This window comes from Ochotona curzoniae, unplaced genomic scaffold (genome assembly GCF_017591425.1).
Source record: "Ochotona curzoniae isolate NIBS_2020 unplaced genomic scaffold, NIBS_Ocur_1.0 contig_1274, whole genome shotgun sequence".
NCBI classification, from domain to species: Eukaryota; Metazoa; Chordata; class Mammalia; order Lagomorpha; family Ochotonidae; genus Ochotona; species Ochotona curzoniae.
Window position 1 is genome coordinate 36214295 of NW_024465023.1, and position 26614 is coordinate 36240908.

The 26614-nt window shown below is 39.0% G+C and overlaps 1 protein-coding gene across 12 annotated transcripts in view; it reads left to right on the forward strand.

The window, feature by feature from the left end:
- Positions 1–26297, forward strand: part of ARHGEF9 (Cdc42 guanine nucleotide exchange factor 9) — a 162109-nt gene extending 135812 nt beyond the window's left edge. For 10 of the 12 annotated variants that reach the window (XM_041002433.1, XM_041002429.1, XM_041002434.1 and 7 more), the window contains 4 exons: positions 5138–5269; positions 15463–15706; positions 21071–21139; positions 26078–26297. In XM_041002433.1, the coding sequence (XP_040858367.1) occupies positions 5138–5269; positions 15463–15706; positions 21071–21139; positions 26078–26259 (627 nt within the window). In that variant the 3' untranslated portion in view covers positions 26260–26297. The remainder of the gene's footprint in view (positions 1–5137; positions 5270–15462; positions 15707–21070; positions 21140–26077) is intronic. The other 2 variants (XM_041002463.1, XM_041002474.1) reach the window with 1 other exon arrangement.
- The last annotated feature ends 317 nt before the right edge of the window (positions 26298–26614 follow it).

The following is a 26614-nucleotide window of genomic DNA, read 5'->3' on the forward strand; positions in this document are numbered from 1 at the left end:
AGCCCAAGATCGTGATGTTGGTAGATTTGGCATCTGGTAAGAGCCCACTTCCTGGTTCACTGGTGACCATTTTCTTATTGTGTCCTCACATAGCAGAAAGGACAAGATAGCTCTCCAGAGTCTCTTTCAGAAGAGCATTAATCCTATTTGTGAGGTTCTGCTCTCATGACCTAATCACCTCCCAAAGACCTCCCCTTAAGAAATCATCACATTTTGGAGTAGCTTTCAGCAAATGAATTTTGAGTAGACACAGACATTCAGTCTGTGGCAATTGGTAAGAAGTTGCTCAGACCCATGCATCACTGTGGAACTAGCTAGTTACAGAGGGATTTGTCCTTAGGAGAACTGTTCCTCTTAAGGCCCGAGGGCGATGTTTGAGAAGCAAAAGCTTTTGAAGTATCCGGCATGTTTGTGATATCTGATCTTAAAGACTTCTAAAATGTCAAAATCACTAGGCATCAAAGAGGGCTTGCTCTATACTCCTGAGCATGCTTGTATGTGCACAGACATACATACTCCCAGGAACACTCTCACTCACCCTCATAAACCTTGCAATGATGGTGGGAGAATGATAAGCAGAGAGGGGGCCTACTCCTGATCAAAGCCACCAGCACAAAACATGACAAAGTTGTGCTTTGTACCTATTCCCCTTTTCCTTTGTGTGATACTCTTGCCTCCTATAGCCCAACTGTTTGTCCTCTATAACACTTTCGGTGCTTGTTTCTCCAGTAAAGATTCTATGTTTAAATGAACCTTGAGGCATCTAAATTCCAGTTAGGTTAAAGGTAGATTCATGCTGGAGAGAAAGCAATAATACATCGAAATTCCATTGTTTTCTAGTTGTTTCTTAGTACATTCTTTCAGCTCAAGAAATTAAACAAGGAGAGGAGGAGAGACAGTCTCACCAGATTGCTGAGGACTAGAGTGGACAACTCTTACAGATCAAGAAAGAAGTAATATTTTGCTTTCTCTGCCACCATCTTGTTTCCCTGTTGTTGGAAAAACAGGGTGGCTGTCACAAGCATCTGTGTGATCATTTCAGTTTCATTTGTCAAATGAAAAGGGAGAATGACAGGAGTAATCTTCAGAGCTTAATATCCTTTGGAAAGGAATTGGGAGGCTTGATGGCAGGCACTCAGTGTTAAAGCAGTGTTTTACTGGAGAGCAAGTGGCCTTGCCCTGTGTTAAGATCTGGCTCCTGTTTCAGCTTACTCCATTAACATTCTGACTCTGTTTATCCCAACTTCAGTTATTATCCCTGCTTCTTGCCATCCAGTGGGGACTGCAGAGTTCCTGAAGTACCCCTACTGTTTTCCCATTCTTCAAGACTCCTGAAAATAAATAGATGAGTGAAAGAGCCACACATCTCTGTAAGTCATAATCAACGGATTAGAACAGTTGGGGGCAGCAGCAGGGAGAGAACTTGTTCCAAAGAATACAGTTTCTGGGAAATTTCCATTTCTGATTTCACCAATGCTGACATTTGCTTGAGCTGTCATTTTGCCACCTTTCACACTCATTAAATCCACTTGAAAGGAAGAGGAAAGGAATATATCTCTGACAGCTCCTTTTTAGTCTTTTTTTTTTCCAGGAGATTTTTAGCAAGAGCCTATGCAGCCCATGTTTAGAAGCTTGACTGTGTGGTTCTGGTTTCTTCCTCATGGCACTTGCTGCCTAGTTGTGTAACACCCAAGGGACTGCTCCAGTTTGCCATTGAATGATTGAATCTAGAGAAATTTGGAGACCCAGTGTGGTGAAGGCAGCAAAATAATCCATTTAAAAGCTAAACTAGCTTGCTGAGACATTCTCCTGGGACCAGAAGATCAAATGTGGTGTCAGACATTTTTTTAAATTTTATTTTCCTGCCATCCAGTCAGTAGCCAACATTTAAAAGAAACTTGATGGGAAAAGACACCATTTCTATTGTCTTCTTCTTTTTTTTTCTGTGCCTGTTCAGTGAAACACAACCACACATTAACTGGTCTATAATTAAACTGCAGTGAAATCAAGCAGAATGGAGTGAATTTAAATTGGAATAAATTAAAATGATTTACAATCGGGTAAACTCTCTTCTATGTGGCTTTGATCTCAAGAAAGTGATGAAGGGGACAAACTGATGAGAAAACTTTGGGTAGTTTTTGGTGACTAGTATTCATTCAGCACTCACTTATTCATGTACTAAAAGATATTAGTGTGTCAAGTCTCTAGCAATACAGGACACATTCCCTATCCTCATCAAATTTGCATTGCAATATTGGAAGGGTGACAACGAAAAATGTAATATATTGTCAGTTAATAATAAGTGTTATGAAAAAATAAAGCAGGGAAATACGTCAAGGTGATGAGGTACTACGTAAGGTGGTGATATTTGAGAAAAGACCTGAAGATGATGAATGAGCAATGTGGCTTTCATGGAGCCAAGTATTTCCAGCAAGATGAAGGACAAATACAAATACCTTGAAGTGTGAGAGTATGTGTAAGTGTGAGACAGTGTGACAAGTAAGAGAGGAAGAGAGATGGGGCAGATGAGGTCAAGGGAGGATCCTATCCTCATAGGATTTTCTTTTCATATGAGTAGTATGGAAATCACTTGGTGCTTTCAACAAATATGTGATACTAGGAGACTTGGGCTTTTAATGTTTCTGCTGAGCCTTGCTCTACAGGATTTGAGAAGGATAAGATATGGCTTTGGCCATCTAGTGAAGACAGATGCCTTCTTGGCAGAGAGAACAAAATCTCAGAGAAATGAAACAGATGTCCCATGGGAGGGGGGCAGTGGAAGGATGTTGTACTATTGAGGGCAAGGCAGAAAGAAGTGTGATGTGGGAGAGTGGAAAAGACAAGAGTAAAACCTGGCTAAATGTCAAGTCCCTTTACATTGTGTGAACTATGTTCATATTCTCAAGCAGCCATATACCAGACAGCAACTGTCATATCTCCATGCTACAAATGTGAAAACAGGGTAAGAGAATTTTCTGCAACTTTCCTAAATATGCAGAATGAGTTGTGGGTGCTATATGCAGCCCCCAAATCTGATAGCCTCACCACAGAATTATTCTAGAACAATTGGTGGTGCTGCGTCTGGTGGGGGTGGAGTGGGGCAGGATCCATTATTCTAATGTGGTTTAGTGATGAGGAGTATAAACTTTGGAGGAGTCTGACTTGAATTCTTCGCATTTGGGCAAATTATTTCTAATTTCTCTGGCCTTGTTTTTTTGGGGGGTAATAATAGGATACACCTTGTGAAAGTGTTGTCTTACTAAGTCACAGAATATATAAGTGAGCATTTCAAAAAGTTTATGGAAATATAGGAATATTTGAAATCCATGTTTTTGTGTTAATATTCCATGATCTGCTAGGACAAGGCTTTCAGAGTTTCAATATTAGTAGTTACATACTCTTTGCAATATCTGAATTAAGTTGGTTAAACTGTTAGTATCCTCATTTTACAGAAAATTGTACAGTTTTTGGTACATAAGAGCTGGGAAAACTGAGGCCATAGAAAGGAAATGACTGATCCCATGGTAGAGTTTTTGGCTTACAGAAAGTTAATATGTTTAATTTTAATGTAGTGTAAGGAGTGAGCATACTTTCTGGAGTCATCAGGACTAGGGTTGGGTCGTGGATCTGCAGCTAATTAGCCAGGTAAATTTGGCTCAAAACTTCATCTCTGTATCTCAAACTGTAAAATAGGAGCAAGACGATAAACCCCTCAGTGCTCTTGTGAGGCTCAGCAGAGAAAAGTGGAAAAGTGTCTACACAATATCTGACCTATACTGGTGTTCAGAAAATACACTTCTGTGTCTCAAGCTACTGGTCTTTATATACATCGTGATATGGTCCTGGAACTTTCACCACTGTGCCCATGGCTTTCATGTGGTTTGTCTTGTGTTGTATGATTTCTGAGCACACTTGTATAAATGTATTCCAACGAAATGTGAACTCCTTAAGAACATGGGCAGGGCCCAGCGCAGTGGCGCAAGTGGTTAAGGTCCTCGCCTTGCATGCCCGGGATCCCATATGGGCGCCGGTTCTATCCCGGCAGCCCCGCTTCCCTTCCAGCTCCCTGCCAGTGGCCCGGGAAAGCAGTGGAGGACGGCCCAAAGCTTTGGGACCCTGCACCCACGTGGGAGACCCGGAAGAGGCTCCTGGCTTTGGATCGGCATAGCATAGGCAGTTGTGCTCATTTGGGGAGTGACTCATCGGACGGAAGATCTTCTTCTCTGTCTCTCCTCTCTGTATATCCACCTTTCCAATAGAAAAATAATAAAAATAAATCTTAAAAAAAAAAAAAAAACAGAACATGGGCAAAAGTATGGCTTCGCTTTTGGCAGATAACCCCAACAAACCTGTGATCTGGCAAAGTTTTCATTAAGAAGGGGAATCCTTAGAGACTTTATAGAATCAAATTAGCCAGGAGTCAGTGTTGTCTTGGTGATTGTGGTGCTGGGGTGTGGTGTATGTGTGAGCGTGGGCATGTGTGTGAGACTATGCAATATAGTGAGGAGAACTTGAGTTTCTGAAATCAACTGAAACGTGTAGTCATGAAATTTCCCACTTAATTAAGAGATTTTTAATGAACTGAGGAGAAATGAAAACATTCTCTTTTTCTTGGCTGTCTCCTCCTCTCACCTAGATAGCAGACATAATTCTATCACTTGCTTGGGCTTATTACACTTTGAATATTGGGACCATATCTTGTTCTGAAAGACTAAGTAGGTCTGAGAGGGATCTCCATAAGGAGGAATAAAAGGAAGGGAAAGATTCAGAGAAAGAAAAAGGAGATGATCAAGAGGTAGTGTCACGTGTGTCGGGTGGGGTGAACAATCAGTATGAGTGGGAATAAATGAACTCATGACAGCTGGTTCCTCTTGGAGCAGAGGGCACTCAGCATTGAGAAGCTATAGCAGCCTTGGGTGGTGGGAATCATTTGGCTTCAAAGTAAACAAGAATATAAGTGCTCCCAGTTCTTGGAGCTGTAAAAGCATTGTGATGGAGTCACACCTCCCTTCGTCTTCACTAGAACATTCCTAGTTTCTTCCTATCTCAATCTATTCTCAGGCTAGGGTGCTTCCAGGTAAGGTACAGAGCCATGCCTTCTGCCCAGCTGCTTCTCACCATCACATGTGCTTCCCAGGGCGAGGACATCCTAGACAGGAGCTCGGAACTGATCTACACCGGGGAGATGGCCTGGATCTACCAGCCCTACGGCCGCAACCAACAGCGGGTCTTCTTCCTGTTCGACCACCAGATGGTCCTCTGCAAGAAGGTAATCCTTCCTCCTTCTTTGCTGTGGGAAGCGGGAAACACTAACCACTTCCGTCTCTGTCACAGTCATATTCCCAAGGGTATGGACACAAACTGCTGGGGGGGAAATAGACAGGAGATTGGCAGCCGTACCGTATCAGGGTGACTGGCATAGCACAGATATCACAGGTAGAGCTGTCCTATAGGCAGTGAAACTCTGGAGTTTGAATATTTTGTCTTGGTGGGGTTTATGTTTTGTCATCATTGTGATCCCTGTGTCTCCCCTGCACCTGGATCTGAAAGCTGGCTTGTATCAGTTGTTTAAAAAAATATATATGAGATATTTCTACTGCAGTTGGCAAACAATAGCTACTCTGAGTACCTTTCCCATTCCCATCCTAATTACTCTGACCGCCTGGCTCCTCTACGCCATAGGAACCAAAAAGAAGGCTTCCTATTTTTGCCCTGACAGGTAAGTAACTGCATGAGACAAGAATTGGCTCCACATATTTACCTGTTTGCTATACGTGGTGTGTTTGTTCCCTAAAATTTCCATCCAAGCTCTTCCCTAACCTCTCTTCTCTGTAATATATTTGAGAAGTCTTTTTACTACTGAGCCCTGGATATTGCTTTTGTTGGATTCTTGGCGTGTTTGTTACAAGGATATGGTGTAGGACATATATTTTCAGCCTGATTCCTCTTTATGGGATACTATTTCTTCTACCTCCTTACTCAGGATTCCTATCTCTGGAGTGACAGGAAAAAATTAGGACTAAGCAAAAGAGAGTGGAATAATGTTTCTTAAAAAGTAAAAGAGTGCTAGGAGTAAATTCTCAAATTTAGTGTCCAACTTTGACTTTTTCCATCATGCAGTCCGTTTGTTCTCTCTTCACACAGTAGCAAGTGTTGAGTCACAAAATGTCAGGTTCAATGCTGATTTTTTTTGCTAGGCTGGGATATATGACACACATTGGTATTATACGCTGTTCTCTCTCTCTGTGCATTTACATGTGCCGCATCTTGTATCACATTTTTATTCATACGTGAAATGAGGGAATAAACTGAGCTTGTATTCAGACTGTCTTAGTGTTAGATGATATGTTCTGAATTCTAGCTCTGGAACCTAGTTAATAGGGTAGCTAGTTACCTCATTCTGGAGCTGCCACCAGGAAGAGTAAACTTTCATGATCTGAACTAGCCTCAACAGCAATTTCTCTTTTTAGTCTCCCTCAATTCGTCCCAGAGCTTCATAAAATTGGGATTTTTTGATTGATTGATTGATTGATTTCACAGGCCGAATTACAAAAAAGAGGAAGAGTCTTTTCCTTTATTGGATCACTCCCCAAATGCCCACAAAGGCCAGGTATGAACCAGGCCAAAATCAGAAGTCAGGTGCTTCATCCAGATTTCTCACATGTGTCACAGGAGCCCAAGTACTCGGGCTATCTTCTGCTACTTTTCCAGACACAGCAACAGGGAACTAGATCAGAAACAGGGAACTAGAACTGGCTGGCACCCTTATGAAATACCAGTGTCACCATCCCCAGTAGGTAAGATTATGGGGCAGGGATGGGGGAGGGATTATTTCATGCACACAAGGAGATTTTCAGTATATGAGACATATCACCAACAGGCACAGATAAATTTTTTTCAACTAAGATATGTTCATGCTCAGAACAGCGTAAATTTCTTCCTAATCATGCCAGTCTTCCTAAAGACTACAAATTCCACATATCGAGGACTTTAACACTGGTTTCTCTGAGAATGAGCAGCTATGGCCTGATTGTTTAAGGTCCTTTAAGTATCTGATAAATTTGGTATCTGTAATAGAACTCTTCATTTAACAAATAAGGGATGGGTTTTTGAAAAATGATCATAGGGCCCAAAGTAGGTATGCAGACTGATGAAACATTTTTTCTACTAAGTTGTTTAGGGAAATGTTACCATTACCAGAGGTGGGAATAATGGACCTGGAGATACACATTCCTTTGACAAAGACAAAGGCCATGACTATGGCAAGGTGGGTGGGACTTCACCTCAGACTCACAGTTTAGATGGACGTCTGAAACATATCGGAGTCAGCATTGTATTGCAGCAAGTTGAGACACTACATCCCATAGTGGATGCTAGTTCATGTCCTGGCTGCTCTGTTCAAGACCTAGTTTCCTGCTAATACATTTAGCAATGTAGCAGAATATGGCCCAACTACTTCAGCACCTGCCACCCATATGAGAGGCAGAGATGGAGTTCCAGGCTTCAGCTCATTACAGCATCCAGGTAGTAAGCGAGTGGACAGAAGACCTCTCTCTTTCTCTCTCTCACTATCACACTCATTCACACACTCTCTCTTACTTTGTTTTTCAAATAAAATCATTGAAAAAATTAAAAATTAAATATTTTATGCCCTTTATTATAAGGAACAAAAGAGGGAATAAGCCAGCTTAATAATCAAAGGTAACTATACTAAGCTTCTTGATAAGCACCTACTTTAAAAATAAGGAAATAGGGGCTCCTAGCAAGTGGCTAGAAAATATAGAGCATTTTTATATGGTATGAGAGTCAACAGTAGTTACAATACTAGCTTCATGAATCCAAGACTGAGCCAGAGTTAGTTTAAAATGTTCAAGTCATTATGAATGATTTTTAAAGATCTATTAAAATAATGTGGGAAAAGCAAGTGTGAAAAATACCTGCTTAATGCAAATGATTTAGTATTAACAGAAAAGCACAAAGTCCTTCTTTATCTAGGAAAAGAGAGCATACACATAAATAAAAGGCAATTGAAGCCCAACATATAAAAGCACTTTACTGTTGTGAATTCTTTTATGCTTAAAATATTTATTATTACCCTGTTCTTTGCCAGCCAGCTCTGCTTTTTTGAGGCTTATAGCCTAATAGAACTTAAGTAAAATGTAACTTAAAATACATTGATCTCTGGGCACTGAAAAAATTCTCATGTATCTGTAGGGGGATTGCTAGAAGTAAACTTGGCAGAATTACTTCAAGTTCTATGAGAGAACTATAGATTAAAACATATGCCAGTTTTCCAAACAGGAAATAATGTATTCTGAAAAATATAGATTGAAAAGACAATAATAATGAACTAGTACTTAGTGAACATGCCTGTGGTGCTCTTCTATAAATCTTTGCTCAGGAGCAGGCCTTCAGTCTAGTAGTTAAGATACCCACATCTCTGGCTGAGTGGGTAAGTTTGGGTGCCAGCTGTGGTTCCTGATTATATCTTCTTGCCAGTACAATCCCTGGAAGGCAAAGGTGATAACTCTGTTGTATGGGATCCTGTTAACCAAGTGGGAAACCTGGATTGCATTCCTAGTTTCTCTGTTACAGGCATTTGGGAAGTGAACCAGCAGATGGGAATTCTCTGTCTTTATCTGCCTTTCAAATACATTTTTAAAATCAAAAACAAATAAGATTCGTTGGCTGAATTTAATTTTCATAGCAAATCTATGGAGTAGGTTCTATTTTTGTTTTCATTTTGAAGATATATGAAGTAAGATAGTTGGGCAATACGTGATACAGGCAGCTGGTTCTAGATTCCACACTGGCACCCTATATGTCATTATTGCCTTTGAGCTGATGTGAACTCTGTAATAAATTATTGAGTAATCTACAATTACACATAATTAGAAAGAGATGCAGAGGCCACATGTACTCCACACTGCTTTCTTAAGAGCAAGTCATAAAACTATTCTTTTGCCAGTTTCTAGGTAGGTTGATGGGCAGATTGCAGTGGAAAGAGACTGAATGTCCGTCTGTCATTTCAGATTTGATCATGATTTACTTGCAGGCAGGTGCAATGTTGTGAGAAAGTTCTGGTCTCAAAGCTCATTCCAAGCCCTGATTCACTACATGATTTCCAGCAAGTGATTCTTTGTTTCCTGTACCTTCATTATGTAATTTGTAAAATGGGAAAAATAACTAGAATTGATGTGAGCAATAAATAAAGTTGATGCATGCAAAATGTTTGATAGTGTGCCTAGCATCTGGTAGGTATTCATCTATCTTAGTATTCTCCCATTCCCAACAAATCAGTAGGCAGTCCTGTAGGGTAGTGAGGTTTCCATCACTAGATGTACTTAAATATGAGTTAACTATCTGATCTCCACTCAAAATCATGTGGCTCATGTCCGATTAAACTCTTAAAATTCTCTTAATTCCAAGACAGTTATATAGTTATACATTTTTGTTTGTATTTGGTGTTAGAATCAACTGAGCCACACAATAACTAAAAAGCTTGTACAGCTTATAACTTGGTTTTGAGTGTTTCTGTGTGAAGATGCTTTTAAAAATGATAACTGTGGTACATGGAGAAAACACTAGTGGCATTTAATTGTATGACGTGACTCCTTCACTAAGTTTTGTTTTCCCCTCTCTCTCACTGAAATTTTTCTTCCAAAAATCTAGATAATACTACTTTTGCTCTCTCTTCTTGCCCTCTTTCCTTGTTCCATTGTCTTGTTGTTTTCTTTTTTTCTTTTTTTTTTTTTTTTGATGGTCAAAGCCGAAGTTTATTAGGGGCATCAGACTTTATACTCTGAAAGTCCGTATGGGGTAGGGGAGGAAGTATCGTGCTCATAAACAAAACCATCAACTGTTATCGCACTCTAGATTAGAATTCCTTTAGTCTTTACATCACGCTGGGTGTTCTCATTTACATGCTGTTTACTCAACCCGTGGGAACTATCTCCCAACAGGTATGCAAGAGATAGCCATTTGGTCGTTTTCATGCAAATACTGCCCAATGAACTGTAAACCTGTGCTCCCTGGCCTTCCAGGCTCACAATGTCCTCCTGCAAATCCCCCTTCTGTGTTTTATAAAATTAGGCCTGAAAGTTGTAGCTGGGGGAACGTGCTCTTGGAAGAGCAGAAGAATGGGGAGAAACAATGTTATATATATTAACAGCTATAATTTCTCCCGAGCTAACATGTTTTTGAATTCAACCTAAATCAGAGTTGCACAGGAACAGTGAACAGTTAATATCCATCATATGTAACAGCTGAGTATAAACTTAACATCACAGTTTCTATACAGTTAGTATTAACAGTTGACGAAAGTTTTGGGGAGAATCTCAACTTACAATTTAAGCCTTGCCATTTATATAATTGAAGTGTGATTTTACAGATTTCTACGCATTGAGGATAATCAAAACAGTCTTATAATTCTACCAAATCATAGAAAAGCGTTAGGCAGGTGAGCAGGGAAATCTCCAACAACCTAGTAAATGAGGAAGAATTTAACTCTATATCCTAACCTAGTAAAGTCCATGAAAAGCAAATAGGGAGCCTGACCAGTAAGTACAGGCTGAGCGATTATAAGTTAATGGCCTTTGTTCTGACTGTTCCAAATACTCTATATCCATGTCTCTCTGTAGCCTGATCAGTTAGGTACAAGTTGAGTGAATATCAGTTAGCTGACCTTATTAGTCTCTAGCATCTAAAATAATTTTGGGGCTCACAAGCAACCCTGATGGTCAGTGTAAGAGAGGGCTGGGAACCACGGCTCGAACTAGGTAAGAACTAGAGCAAGCTCCTCCTCTGAGTCCACTTGTCTCTGAGTGCCACCCGGGGCTCCTGGCTGAAGTTCCGATGTCACCAGACCCTATCATGAGGGAACTGGGCTGCTTCAATCCCGTGTGGGAAATTCACTAGGAAAGGACTGACCTCAGAGTTCTCGGCCTCCAAGGGCACTCACCTTCCTTGTAATCCCCTTGGCAGTCGGGATATGGTCCTCCTTCATTTTGCATTTTGAATATATTTTGTTATTTTCTTCCTTAGCTAATTATTTTGATACTCTGGAAAGATTTTTCCTTTTTATTTTCTTTTTTTCCTCTTCCACTACTTACTGTGGAAGGGAATAGAGTCCCTTTCCCCAATCATTCACTAATGTCCTTGCAGCCCTGCAGTTGCTCTAAGCAGTCTTTTCCCTGTATCATGTTTCCTCAGTTGTGTCAATCTTGGCATGCTTTCTTGTCCTCTGTATCTTAATTGTTCCATATTTCTGTTTCTTTCACCATATTCTAAGGGATTAAAATTAAAGAGCATGCTAAAAGAGAAGTTTCTGCATTTTAACTGTTAGTTCTTGCACTGAAAGTCCAGAGTATAAGATGAACCATTTGGGACAACTCAGAAATATACAAATGGCAACACATATGGAGACAGAATAGAAAGAAAAGGGGATTTGAAGGCAGGTCATCTGAGTACCAGACCTATTTCTGCCCCTTACCTACTTGTCTAACCTCGAACTAGTTCTGTAACTGTCTATTATGTTTTCAATATCAGATTAGAATGAGTTAGAACTGATGTTAAACTTACGTTTTGGAGGGAACCACCTATGGTAGTAGGGAGCAATGGAAGTTAAGAGCACAGATAACAGAATCAGACTAGAAGATTCCAATCACCTTTCTACCATGAGCTGTATGACCATGAATAAAGACTAGTTACAATCATCGCTTCATTTGCAAAATATGAATGATAGTGGTATTTGCCAGGAAGAAAGATTATGATTGTTAAATGTGACAATGTGGGTGCAATGCCTGGCACATAGTAATCACTGAATAAATGATAGCCATTGATATATTACTGCATATGTATTGTTATGAACCATTCATACAGCCTGTTTTTATTGGGAAACAATATAAAAGATTGGTTAAACCGAAGCACAGATTTTAGAGCCACAGCCTGGAATCAGGGCCCAACTTTGCCACTTAGTAGCTTTTATTCCTGCTAAATTTCTTAATTGCTCTATGTTTATAATTATTCTATCAAACGTGAGCTGCCAGAAACTTGTGGCAAATACCACAGGTGGCAAATACCTTCGGACAAATATCATCCCAGCCCTGAGAGGGTACAGAATCTCCAGAGAGAGTGGAAAAAGATATGTAAATTGACAAAGCATTCATCATGATCTTTGCTTTGATTCATTTTTACTCTCAACGTTTAACTTGTTTGGAACATTTAAATGAACTAAAGGAGACAGTAAAATTTGAAAGGATTTTTTTCCAAAATGGATTTTTAAAGAGCTGTGCATCACTGGCTTGGAACAAGAAAGATCAAGGCAATATTTAGTGAATAGGCTGACCTCATGACCTGGAAACTGCATGTTTAGATTATGGCTTTACAGCCATTTCACAGGGTCAAAATAACTCTCTTCACTTCATAATTAAGGAAACTAAGGGTCAGAGAGGTTAAGTAGTTTGCCCAGGACCACAGAGCTAGTAGTTTCAGCAGCAAGGATTCAAATTCAGGGCTGTGGATTCTACCTCATGCTCTTTCAACTGTTGTATGCTGCTTCATGACCTTAGCTAACCTTTCTGATTAGAATCTCTGAACCAGCGAATCACTATTAATCGTTTCTATCATGTCCCTAAGTTTCATTTGTACCAATCTGTTGCCTGAAAACTCACTTGCAACCCTCTAAGAAGCTAGGAAGAACAGGCAATGGAGAATTTTAATAATACCTCTCTCTGGTTATATTCACCTCAGAAGCAAAACGTTTCACTACTCCTTGTTATCCTTAAATAACTACAGAAATAATAAGAGGTTCAGTGGAAGTTTTTAATGTACTTCCATGCTCATGTACATCCTTTCCATTTTTGGAAACTGGAAAAGGTGTTGAAGGCTATGATTAGAACATGCCAGTTAAGGGGAAAATGAAGCTACAGACTCAATTTGGGAACAAGTTAATTGAGACTTCCTATGATTTAGCAGGGTAAGTACCAACCTCTGAGCTTCGTGGTCCAGATCTCGCTTTCTAGATCTGGATGCAATGTGTTGTAAATTGTGAAAAAGATTTCAAGCCTTTATGAGATCAAGCTAGACTACACCTATCTACCACCCCACCCCCCCGCCCAAGTCTATTGTGCTTTTATAGTTAGATTAGCCTGATAGGGTGTACTTTTCATGCATGTGTTTTGCAGATTGTTCCAAAGAATTGTGGAATTCATTTTTTATGGGATGCACTTCATCCTACTATGTAAGAGTGCATCTGTATTCCTTGGACATGGTAGAAGGAACCTAGGCTCTGAAACAACCTTGGAGGCATTGCTGATTCTGTCTCTGTACAGCTGTCTTCCTCTCTTCTATGAGTTTGAGGCTGAGGATAATAGTTGATTATATTATATCATACTATTATATTTATACCATATATTAATATATTATATATTATATATATAATAATATATAACCATATTATTATAATTGTATTCACAGCTTATTTACATGTACCATCATTATGGGGGAAAAAGAACAATGTGAGATAAATATAAGCAGTTCAATAGCATCTATATTTCCCAGCTTTTGATTTTCACAGAGCTATGCTGAGATTCCTTTAAGATAGCCTTCCTCAATTCTATCAAGAAGTTCAATGACCTGCTCAGTATGAAGAGTTAGAACTGGGAATGTGGGTGACCAGAGGCAGACCTTTCACAGGTAACCTGCAGCTGAGAAGTAAAGCATGTCAGGCTATTCAATAGAAAGGAAATGGTTTAACTGAAGTGCATTATGTTAATAAAAATTAGTGAGCTTTTCTGACTGTGTTAGGTTGAATTAAAAGCCAAATATAAGGAGAAAGGATGGAGGATTGGGCAGAAAGAGCCCTGTCACTAAAAGAGAACATCTGTGAGGATATCCTCAGCCAGACTTAGCCAAGCCACATATCAGCTTTCAGAGGAGGCGAGGGTAGTTTTTAGAGGATGAGGGACTGAAAGGCCATTTGGAGAGACTCATGAGCGCTGACACTCCATTGAATTTTATATCATTTCATCCATCTCTCTTTTTTCTAACTGAGGAATATTTGACATTCAAAAAATTAATCACTCCCTACTTTAAGAAACAATTCATTACAAATACAATCCTGTCTTCCCTTTTTCTGCTTCCCTGCCTTCCAGTCTCTCCTCTGTTTTCTGCTCTGTACTCTCTCATAAATCATTGTTGTGTATTTCTTTTTTTTTTCTTTTTAAGATTTATTTATTTATTAGAAAGGCAGATATACAGAGAGGAGGAGAGACAGAGAGGAAGATCTTCCATCTGATGATTCACTGCCCAAGTGAGCACAATGGCCGATGCTATGCCAATCCGAAGGCAGGATCCAGGAACTTCTTCTGGGTCTCCCACGTGGGTGCAGAGTCCCAAAGCTTTGGGCCGTCGTCAGCTGCTTTCCCAGGCCACAAGCAGGGAGCTGGAGGGGAAGCGGAGCTGCCGGGATTAGAACTGGTGCCCATATGGGACCCTGGCGTGTTCAAGGCGAGGACTTTAGCCGCTAGGCCACGCTGCCGGGCTCAGATTGTTGTGTATTTCTTCATGTATGTTTTAAGGATAATACAGATGATATGAAACTGCATAGAAAAGCAGCCTAGGGAATGATGAACATGCAATTTAGTTGCAATGATGCCTTGGAATTGTCAATTTAGATTGTGTGGTGACTTCACCAATATTGATTACATTATTCCCAGATAGTTATTAAGTAAATAAGAGTACCATTCTTAGACTAATGAGTGTGCAATGGGCTAGAATTAGGATTAATGCAGTTCTGTGTGTACAAAAGCACGACAGTAATAGATAAGTAACATACCATTTGTATCCATCTATGATTTTTATCTTTCACCATTATATGTGTGAGATGTATGTTAATATGTGAAATTCTTACTTTGATTTTTTTTTCCTGGAATAGATACCTAGCCCATTCTCTAAGATACCTAGATACCTAGAATGCTAAGTGTTATTTCAGGTGATCTTCCCATTCAGCGTTATGTGACCTCTTCGCTACTTTTATCATGTATCCTCTCTCTGGTATCAAGGCTCTCTGACCTGCCATGGTTTCTGGGTACACTCAAGGCAACTAACTTATTTTATTACCATCTTCTTATTTTATGCGCCTATTAGGTTTGCAAATGTGTTGTGAAAGTCCCTTCTAGCAGTGCTTATATGAGTTACTGTTCCTTGCATCCCATCAAAAGACTTAGAAGCATATCCATGGGTTGATACTGGGGTCTGAGGCAGTCTTTAAATATGTGATAGAGGCTTTCTCTCAGTACATCTACTTAAGCTGCCTGTCCATTTCAAATTATTAATCTGACATGCCCAAAATTACATACTCCAAAACAATTACGTTGTTACTCTGCTATACCCTCGTGCCAACTCTCCTGGAGTGCACTGTGCATATATATCCACAAAATTGTTCTTTTGCTTCCCATCTAGGACCTAATCCGGAGAGACATCCTGTATTACAAAGGCCGCATTGACATGGATAAATATGAAGTGGTTGACATTGAAGATGGCAGAGATGATGACTTTAACGTGAGCATGAAGAATGCCTTCAAACTGCACAATAAAGAGACCGAGGAGATACATCTATTCTTTGCCAAGAAACTGGAGGAGAAAATACGCTGGCTCAGAGCTTTCAGGGAAGAGAGGAAAATGGTACAGGAAGATGAAAAAATTGGTAAGTCACCTGGGAGGAGAAAGAAGAAAGTGGCTCTTGGAATGTACATAATTTGAATTATTTTTCTTTTCTCTAGAGCTAGAGGGAAGATATCCATTGCAAACTGACTTAAGCCACTTTGGTCATTCCTGAGTAATAGATTTCTGTTAGTAAATAGCAGCATCTTCTAATAGCCAGGGATAGGGAGGAGTTAGAAATAGGCCTCTCCTACCATCTCATTACCAAACAAGAAAAAAATATACACTGAAATCCAATCTCAGGCTTGATTCTCTCAAACACATGTTCATTAGCAAACAAACCCAAAGCAGTTCTGTAGTCTCAGTGAAATCCCAGCTTTCTGTCCTTGAGTACAAGACACTATCTTTTGCCAAAATGTCAATCAGGGAAGATTTGGTAATATCACAGTAAGAAGATGCAGTTGACTTTCTAATCAGCACCCAGTGACAAAATCCACTGATGAAGACCAAGGCAGAATCTGTTTTCAATTGAAAGCTTTAGGTCCTTATTCTGAGGGACACAGGTATGGGATTCTACTCTTATGGGAGCTAAAGTGCCTGTAAGATATTTCTGGCTGATGTACATCTTGAATAACATTCGCTTTATCAAAAAAAAATATTGTTTCTTACTTATATTCAGTGAATTAAGCTTACTGAATCAAGGTGACAAAACTGCTGAGCTTATCTAGGCTATTATAAATAGTAAAAGGATAGTCCTAGTGTGCAGACTCTGAATCATTGCCAAGTTTCCTCTGATGTACTTGTGCTTCAACTTAATGTCTCCCACATAAGGTCCTAATAACGTATAACTATAAGATCCACTATCAATGGAAAAACTTGTAGAAATTACTTCCTAATGAGTCCATGGACGTCTTTTTCAAAAGTGCACAATATCTTGTTTTGGTATTTGCTCAAAGAAAATCATAGAGGAAGGGCGAGCATTGTAGCATACTGGGTAAGGCCACCACCTGTGCTGAAACTTCCACTATGTATGGGTGCCCCTTTGAGTCTCAGTTGTTCCACTTTTGATCCAGCTCCCTTGCTCATGTACCTGAGAAAGCAACAGAGGATGGCCCAAGTCCTTGTGTCCCTGCACCCGTATTGGAGTCACAGGAGAAGCTCCTACTACCTGACTGTAGCCTGTCCCAGCCTTGGCCTATGTAGCTATTTGGGAAGCAAACCAACAGATGAAAGGTCTCTCTCTGTCTCCCTTCTTTCCTCTCTCTACCTTCCAAGTACATTTTTAACCATTAATCACTATGTTATGGCAGTAATAAATATCTACCATAGTTTTATTATTCTTTGCTTTTACTTTTAAATTTCAGCACTATGTGAGACAACCAGCATTCACCTTATCATGTCTCTTTCCGCAGTTATCTTGTGTTCCTGCAAACATGTATACGTTTTTAAATTTATGAAAACAATGCACATATTACTCTGCAACTTGCTTTGTTGAGACTTGATTTATCATGAATAGCTCTTCAGGCAAGGAGTTCAGGATCTATCAGTCACGTCCAACAAGAAAAATCTAACCAATATATTACTGTGAAGAGATTATAGGGAATTGGCTAATGTGAGTGTGAAGGTTGTCTAAGCATTTCGGGAATCTGTAGAACTGTCAGTCAAAAATGGAAGATCATGGGCAATGGCAAAAGCTTTCAGAGCAGTTCATGAGAAGAATGAAGCACTCCAGACAAACTGTGTTTGTCAAGCAGAGTGTCTTCTCTCCCTGAGGGAAACCTCAGCCCTGCTTTAGAGACCTTCCGATAGACTCAGTCAGGTCTACCAAGATCATCCAGTATATCCTCCCTTATAAATGTCAATTGCTTGACCTTTGGTTACATCTATAACATACTTTCACAGAAACACTTATTATATTGAAGATCGTAGTTTAATCAGATTGACACAGCAAAAAAAGCCATCACACTTCTCAAATAGTCGTGTAACACTACTCGTTATATTGCAGCTGTTTTGCTTTTCCTAAACATTCATGTCATTTCCAGCTGTTATTTTCCACTGCAAATGTTTCTCTAGTAAATATCCATGTACATATCTTATTTCGTATCTGTGCTTTCCTTGCTATAGGATAGCTTAAATTGGAACAACTAATGCCAAGCTACAGTTTTACATTTAATACATATTTTCATATTAAATTATGAAAAAATATAGAATTTGTATTCCTAGCATTATTTTACAGATATACCTTCATCAGTACAGTATATCTGCATATTTTAGATTGTAATTCTCAGCTAGCAAGACTGAGTTTTTTTTCTATGTCCCTGCCAAACATTTACAAATCTTTAGTGAATTGCCTACTCATACCCTTTGGTCCTTTTAATTTTTGTCTTTTCTTATTTACATGTGTAATGATTTAATACTAGAATGATAAAGCTTTATAAATTGTAAGTCACTTTACTCAGTCTGTTATTTGTCTTTTGTTTGGTTACAGTACTTAGTTGTATAAAAGTTTGTTTTTAGACAGATCTGCTGTTCCATTTCTTATGGGTTTATTTTGCCTGAAAGAATCCTTCCTCATGAACACCTTGCAATTTACCAAGTTATCTAACTTTTTGGTTTAGTTTTAGAACTATAATCTGTCTGGAATTTTCTTATTGACTATGGTGTGAGAAAGAAGTACTAATTATTTTCTTGCAGGTGGATAAACAGTTATATCAGCATTAAGTACTAAATAATTCCTTTATTTGTCACACAGTTGGAATGTCACTTATATAGAACTCTCACAGTAACTATCCATACATACTTGAATTTGTTTTTAGAATTTTTATTCTGCTTCATCATTCTATTTGTCATTACTCACTTCAAGAAAACAATCTTTTTATTATACGAGATTTCTAGAAATGTTAAATGCCTGGAAAAATAAATTCTCATTCATTTTTCTTTGCAGTTTTTAGATGTTTATTTTATATGAATATAAAATTCATTTTCTTTTTGTTCCCAAAGAAGGTTCATTTGAATTCTGCATGGCAGGATATTAAATGTGTTAGTATGTAATTTCTTAACATTTTTTTATTAAGTCTTCACATTTAGGATCAATGCCCATATGCTTTTATACTAGACTTATTTTACCTGGCTCGGGAATGTGGTATATTCATTCTTCTTCACATGGATTATATACCTTTACTTTTTGTATTAATTCTGATTGCCTGTATTTTTCTGGGAAATATTTTCTCTGGCTTTTCAGTGTAGTACTGTGTATGTGTGTACACTCACACGTGTAATTTTGTCTTATTCTTTTAATTGTGGTTTTCTTTTTCCCTCATTCCTAGTATTTTGTACTTAATATTTTTCTAAGATTAGCCTTTGAATCAGATTTGTCAGGAGACACTGATTGGTCTTTTCATAGAATTTATTTTTAGGTTACCTATCTTTTCTACAGTTTTTTTTCTTTCAAATAAGTTTAGTTTTATTCACTCTTTGTTTCTAATTTCCTTTAGTTTTTAGGATTTTTGCCTCCTGTTTCCTTGGTTGGATATTTTGTTCATTTTGAATAAAAAATAATTAAAATCAGATTACATGTTTTTTTGAGGAAATTCTTAACCATATCTAAAGATTTTTTTTTACACAAAATATGATTTTGTTCATTTTAGATAATTTATGAGTTGTGGTATAATTTCTTTTGATCTAGGAGTTATTCAGAAGACTTTTTACTTCCAGTGTTTCAGATGAAAATTCTAATAATAAATATTATCTCATAAATAAGCTATCTTTTAGCCTGTAACTTCTTTTCTTTATCCTTCATGTTTGTTAATTTCACTGAGTAGTCAATGTTTTGGTAGGTCTATGTCTGTATTATAATCCTACCTTGGACTTGATAAGACTTTTTACTGTTTCTTTATTTCACTTAGCAAAGTTCTGTGAACTTTTTTAATTTGATTTTTTTCCTCCTTCTAAAACATGCTTGACTAACTGTTTTAATTCTTTTCTGGGTCATTTCCCTTTTATTGTAGTTTTTAATGCAATGTGAAGTATTTCTTCCACTTTCCAACCATGTTTCATTTTTTTTAAAAATCCACATAACAGCCTCTTAACTTTTGCTCTCTTTTGTGCCTCTATATTCAGTGAAATACATCTTTTGTAGCTATAGGCAGAGCTAATACACAGCACACATAGGCATAAGTGAGAGCCAGGACAGGGTACAGGCCAGGTCAGGTTGGTCCCTAACATTTGCCAGTTCATATTAGGGCTGGGGTTTGGCCAGACTGAGTTTGGTTGCTGCACCCACTGGTGTGAGAGTTCAGATTGGGGGCAGGTCAGACTAAGCTGGGATGTATTACCTGCTGGTGAGTGCCTAGACTGCGGGGTCAGCCATTTCAGACTGGGCCACAGCACCAGCTGACACACGCAAGGTTCGGAACTGGAAGTTGGGCAGGTAGAGGAACTTCAGGGACTCCCTTGCTGAGTTACTGATTCCATTGATGAGCATAAGAGCTGGGACTGGGTTTGGGCCAGTCTCAGGGCAGGACAGGTTGAACTAGGCTGTTGCAGCTGCTGCTGCACACAAGAGCCAGAATGGGTGCAGGCCAGCTGAGCTAGGGCATAGCACCAGCTGGCAAGTGCCAGGACTGACTGCAAGTCAGATTATACCATCAGGCTGGAGTGCACCACCCCCTGGCAGGTGCCAGATCTGGAGCTGGAAACATGCCCAGCAGGGGAACGGTGTTTACTCCCCTGCTAGGCTACACTTACCAGTGGTGAGCAAGAGAACCAGGGATGGAGAAGAGCCGGGCTGAACAAGGCAGTAGCACCTGTTGGTATATCTTGTGAGGGATGAGTTTGGGAATGAGTTGGGCTGAGCTAGGCTGCAGCACCTGTGGGTGGACAGAGTGCTGGGTGGGATATAATCTAGGCTGTGCTAGACTGTGGCAGAGGCTGACACACACACAATTCAAAGCTGTGACTGGCCCTATGAAGGTTGTCTGGAGCTGCCCCAACTAGACTTCAGTACCCACTGGTATGTGTAAGGATTGGGTCTGTGGAGGGCGGCTGGGCTGGGCCACAGCAACCATCAGTTCCTGTGAGATATGGCACTGAGGCAGAACTGACCAAGCTGTGCTGACCGATATGTGTGTTGGCTGGTGCAGGCGACAGACTGAACCTGCACTGGCTAGCGCAAATAAGAGTCAAGTCTGAGGTTACCCCAGGCAAAGTTTCTCCATGGATTTTTCTGACTGAATCACTTCTGGGAAGTTCTCTTACTAAAGAATGAATGGGTCAAACAGAATGTACTCCTTGTGTTTAAAAATGTTGTTACATGTTACCAAATTGCTATTCCAGAAAAATTGTACTAACTTGTACATCCAAGAAGAGGATGGTTCTCATAAAAACATCATGTACTTTTCTATTTTAGGCTTTGAAATTTCTGAAAATCAGAAGAGACAGGCTGCAATGACTGTGAGAAAAGTTCCTAAACAAAAAGGTAAAGCTGCTTTTATCCCCCAACCCCACTCTGTCCTCCCTGTCCTACCCACCCTACCTGCCTGTGTGTGATACTGCAGAGCCTATAGACTATCTGCTTGCATAGCCATAGGCTTATTTCCATACTGGAGTTCTTTGGAGGTGGTACTGATTAGACTCCAGGCCCCAGGTGTCCTTGACTGACACATAACAAGGTTTATTGTTGAGGAGTGAATGGTGTAGGATGGATATGTCCAAGGTAGATCATGGGATACAGGAAAAAGAAAAAAAAATAGAACATTTGTCTTTGTTTTTACTTAAAACAAGAGACACTCTACTAATAATTTAGAAGTGTGGAAAATAGCAGATGTGCATAATTTGTTTAATAGGTAGAAATACATTAGAAATGTGTATTCAGCTTTCTTTAACTGATCTGAGGGTACCTAGCAAACCAAGAGCCCCACATTTAGAATGGAATACCTTTGATTGAACAAATACAGAACATTTTTTCTCTGCACCTGTGCCTGTTCAGTATCAGTATCTTTACATATTTAGGTATATATATATGTATAGATATATATATATATGTATAGGTGTATATATATGTGCATATATATATATATATATATATATATATGCAGTCCCATTTCCCAGGAGGAAACTGAGCGTCTTTAGGGTAAAGTGAGTCTGAACTTCAATTAGTTTGATTCTGAGCATACTGCTTTCTGCTAATTCACCACATCCTGAGAAAGAAGAGCTCGTTCTCTGTCACCTCAATGACTAACGGCAGCTTCAATTACTGACAACCATTGTCACTGTCCCCAGGTTTAAGCAATCTTAGTAAGATCTCACTTTCCTCAGTTCATCCCTTCTGCTTTCTCAGTGGCTTCTCTGGTTCTGAATGAGTCACCACAAAAATTATTGGATTCAAGTGCTGCATCCACATAAAGCATCCTTAATTATTCCCAATGAATCTCCCCTTTGATTGAGGGAGCTGAGTGCCCCAGAATATTTGATTTTCCATTAGACATTGCACCTAGCTGGGCCTCTGATTAGGCATGCCTTCCTTTCAACTGTTTATTACTTCTTGCTCTTGAGAGGATAACATTGGCTCTTTTCCTAATCATGCAAATATGATTCCTTTTAGATAGGAAATTACAGCCATCCACCCCCAACCTTCTGGGGAGTAAAATTTGAGAGATGGTGTCAGAAAGCATTCTGGAGTTAATATCAGTAAGGGTCTGATGTGTATTAACAGGGAAACTCTGTAATCGGATGTCCTCTTTGCTTAGATACGGTAGTGATTAGCAAAGACCCACTCGGCAGCTGGGCAATCATCAGGCTGCAAAGGGATACTGCCCTACCAGTCGGTTTCTGTCGCCTGGGAACTGTCACCTCTGGAGTTTCTAGCGTTCTGATATCCTGTGCTGCTTCCATCACACTTGCCTCCATGGTGGCTTGGTACATTTTAATCCCAGCACAGGTATCTTCACAAGCATATTTGTGACTGACAGGCCTTTTCACCTAGAACACCCCAAGCAAAGAGACATCTACAAAGGAACCGGTCAAAAGATAGTCCTGCCGCCGCATACCAGGTTTCTTCGCACCCTGTCTGATCTCCAGACTGTCCATTTCAAATTTTCTTGACCCCCCCAGTATCTGAACTCTGCTTAACCTAAACATCTTTCTTCCCTTAACAACAATCTTAAAGTCTTCAGGGAAACACATCTAATTTTAGTCCTCCCAGAAGTCCTTTGAATCTTCTGTCATATGTCTATCCATGGCATTTAAGACTCTTCTGTTAATAGAGGGCTATGGTCATTCATGTATTTTTAGGCTCAGGGATGCTACACATATGGAAGGGGTTGTCAAATTTTAGGAATTCAATAGTTGCAGTGTGTACATAGGGAAAATGTGAAGGAGTTTTTTCAGCTACCCATGAAAGTTAGCTGTGTTAATATTTCCACTGAATCTTTCTTGGAAATGACGGGGGCATTGCTAATATTTCTTCTCTGCAGATGTAACTGAGTGGGGTAATGAATGCAGTGTCCTCTTCTAAATGCATGTATAATACCTTAGGACATAATCAACTCAGTGTTCTGCTTTGTGAAGGGGAAACTGATTGGGAGAAGAGCAGAGAGGATTCAGTCAAGTTCTAAGAAAGGCATTCCTACTTCACCTTTGCCTCTCATAATGCCTTGGTTATGAGCATTGGTATACAACATTAGTAGTTAGATATACTTCCAAGTCCATTCATCAAATTCATTCTGTCAATAATGAGCTCTCTGGAGCCATAAGCACAATCTCTGTTTTCAGAGGCTTTAGGGCCAACCCAAAATCAAGTGAATACCCTAAAATAGCTAAGATAATCTTGAAAAAGGGAGAATAAAATGAGTGTGATCAGTTTATCCAATTTCAACACTCATTATGTAGCTTCACTAACCAGAACAATGTAAATTTTGCTAGAAAAATAAACATGAGAATGACAGAGCAGAACCTAGAAGCGGACCTGCACAGATATGTCTGATATGATCTTGTCAAAGGTCCAAAAACAATTAAGTACAGAAGGAGTAGCATTTTCAATAATTAGTGTTGAAGTAATTGGACTTCTCTGGCAGTGGTAGGGGGTGAGAGCAGAGAACTAAAACCCACACCTTATACAAATATTAACTCAAAATTAATCACTGAAGTAAATGCTAAGCTACAGAACTCTTGGGAAAAACTAAGACAAGAATCTTCAAGAGCTAGGACTAGGCAAAGAAATTCCTAAAAGCCCAGACCACATTTTTTTTAAAGATATGTAGCTATCTTAAGAGTTGATAGTCTCTGGAAAGGAAACTGTAAATAGAATTTTAAAAAAACAAACTATGAGATAGGACAAAATATTTGCAAAACATGTAACACAAAATACAATTGTCTAAAATATATGAAGAACTCTTAAAACTTAGCAGTAAAAACACAAATTACTCTAGTTATAAAATGAGCCAAAGACACAGAGATAGTTCACTGACAGCAATGTAGGGATACTGTAAGGTGTTTGACATTGTTAGTCACTGGAGAAATGCAAGTTAAAGCCACAGTGAGATACCACTACACGTCTACCAGAATGTCTGAAATATATTAACAATACCAAATGATGACAAGAATGCACAGAAGATGGATCATTCATACCTTACTGATGAGAATACAAAATGATACAGCTACTCAAGAAAAGTGTATCAGTTCTTTAAAAGCTGCCATACAACACAACAGTTACACTCTTAGGCATTTTTTCAAAAGAAATGAAAGCTAACATTCATGTGAAAACTTGCCTTTATAGGAGCATTGTTCCCAATAGCCAAGTTGGAAATAACTCATGTATCTTTTCATGGGTAAATGATTGAGCAGACTGTCATACATCCATATCATGGAATGTTATTTTTAAACCGGTGCATTTTACAAATGAGGGATAAGTTTAGTGGTTGCCAGGAACTAAAGAAATATTGAAGGCAACAGAGGTACTCATATAAAAGGGTAAAAGTGATCCTTGTGATAATAGAAGTGTTCCACATTTTGACAGCATTTTACAACATTAATAAAATTTTGATTGTGAAATTATAATTTTCCAAGATGTTACAATTGGGAAAACTACATACAAGTTATATAGTTTTTCTGTATTATTTCTTACCATTATATCTGAGCTATGACAACCTGAAGATAAAGCATCATCTTTAAAAAAATTACATTAGCACTCCCAAATTCCCTTGCTGATATCTCCATAGGGTCTACTAACTACCAGTACATTTATGTTTCTGTCACCATGTTTCAAAACTGACTCATACAAGAGAACTTGATCCTTTCCACTGAAATGCCACTATTATTATTGGCTTAATCAATGCCATCAAGCCATCACACAAAGAAGTGGTAATGCTAATATTGGCTAGCAGAGGAAAGAGGTATTTGGGATCTGCAGAGATGCTATCTTGGCATGCCTTCACTTATTGTGTGCCTCATCCTATTCGTTTCCAAATACAAATGAAGAAGAAATTTTGGGGTTAAGCCCCTCTATTTCCTATAATGTTCCATTTTGTTTTGATGGTTGCTTACACTTAAAGTTGAGAAGATGTTGAATCTTATGTCACTGAAACTGGTTAAAAAAAGATCAACTCTCCCTTGCTTTCTCTAAAATATACCTGCTGGTAGTATTCGTTTTCTTTATCAACTACCTACATCCATTACCTAGTAAATGTGGGTTCATCACTCTCAAGTCACAGAACATAACACTGAGTCAGTCACTTGCATCTCCTGTTTTTACACCCGCAACCCTCAGACCTGCCCTAAAGCCAGCAGTTCTTAATCAGGCTCTTTTGACATTTCAAGAGGCAGTTGGAGAGGAGAAAAAAACCAAAGTCCTTTGAAATTAAATGGAATTTGTTGTGTCCTTTCGAGGACCAAGACCTACATAAGGGATTAGGATTCCTTGAAAACAACTCTAAACTGGAAATGAAATAATGTGGGTTCTAACCCTTGTTTTGTAACTAACTTATATTTGATCTCAGATATGACATTTCCCTTTGGCTATCAGTGTCCACATATATAAAAAGACTGATGACAACACCTGAAATCTTGTAGTGATGCATGACTAGATGGAGAAGTGTGCAGTGCTACAGTAATAACTATGCCCCTCCGTAGTTGGTTATGGAGAAAAATTCTCTCCTTGGTTGACTTGTAATACAATTCCAGTGTCCCTTATAGAAAATTCTTGAAATATGTTTTAGGATTTTTCAGATTTTGGAATAACTGCATGAATTTTATCACTTAATTATCCCTAATCTGAAAATGCTCCAGCAAAAGCTCAATATGTACCAATTCACATTCTAGGCTTCCTTGAATTGTCTACCCAAAGTGGTCACTGTGTAATTTGAAAAGCCCTTTATGACTTAACTTATATTCTTTCCCTTTGATCTCCTATCTGCTCTAGGTGTAAACTCTGCCCGCTCAGTTCCACCTTCCTACCCACCACCGCAGGACCCGTTAAACCAGGGCCAGTACCTGGTCCCCGATGGCATCGCTCAGTCACAGGTTTTTGAGTTCACCGAACCCAAGCGCAGCCAGTCGCCATTCTGGCAAAACTTCAGCAGGTTAACCCCCTTCAAAAAATAATACCTACAGGGAGGCAGATAATTTTAAAATAAAGTAAATAAAATTATATTTATAGATGGACCTTTTTTCGGAGAAGCACTGTTGAAATTTATATATACATACATACGTACATATATACATATATAGAGAGAGACATATATGGTCATATACACAGACTGTTGAGTATACATGCACACACATTCATACACATAACAGTACACACACACAAACACATGCACACACACACACACACACACTTCCACACACACACACACACACACACACACTTCCACACATACAGAGAAGGACCAAAAACGTTTTCTGTTGTTTTTGGGAAGTAAAATCTCTAATTGATAGGAAAAGGTACCAATGACTT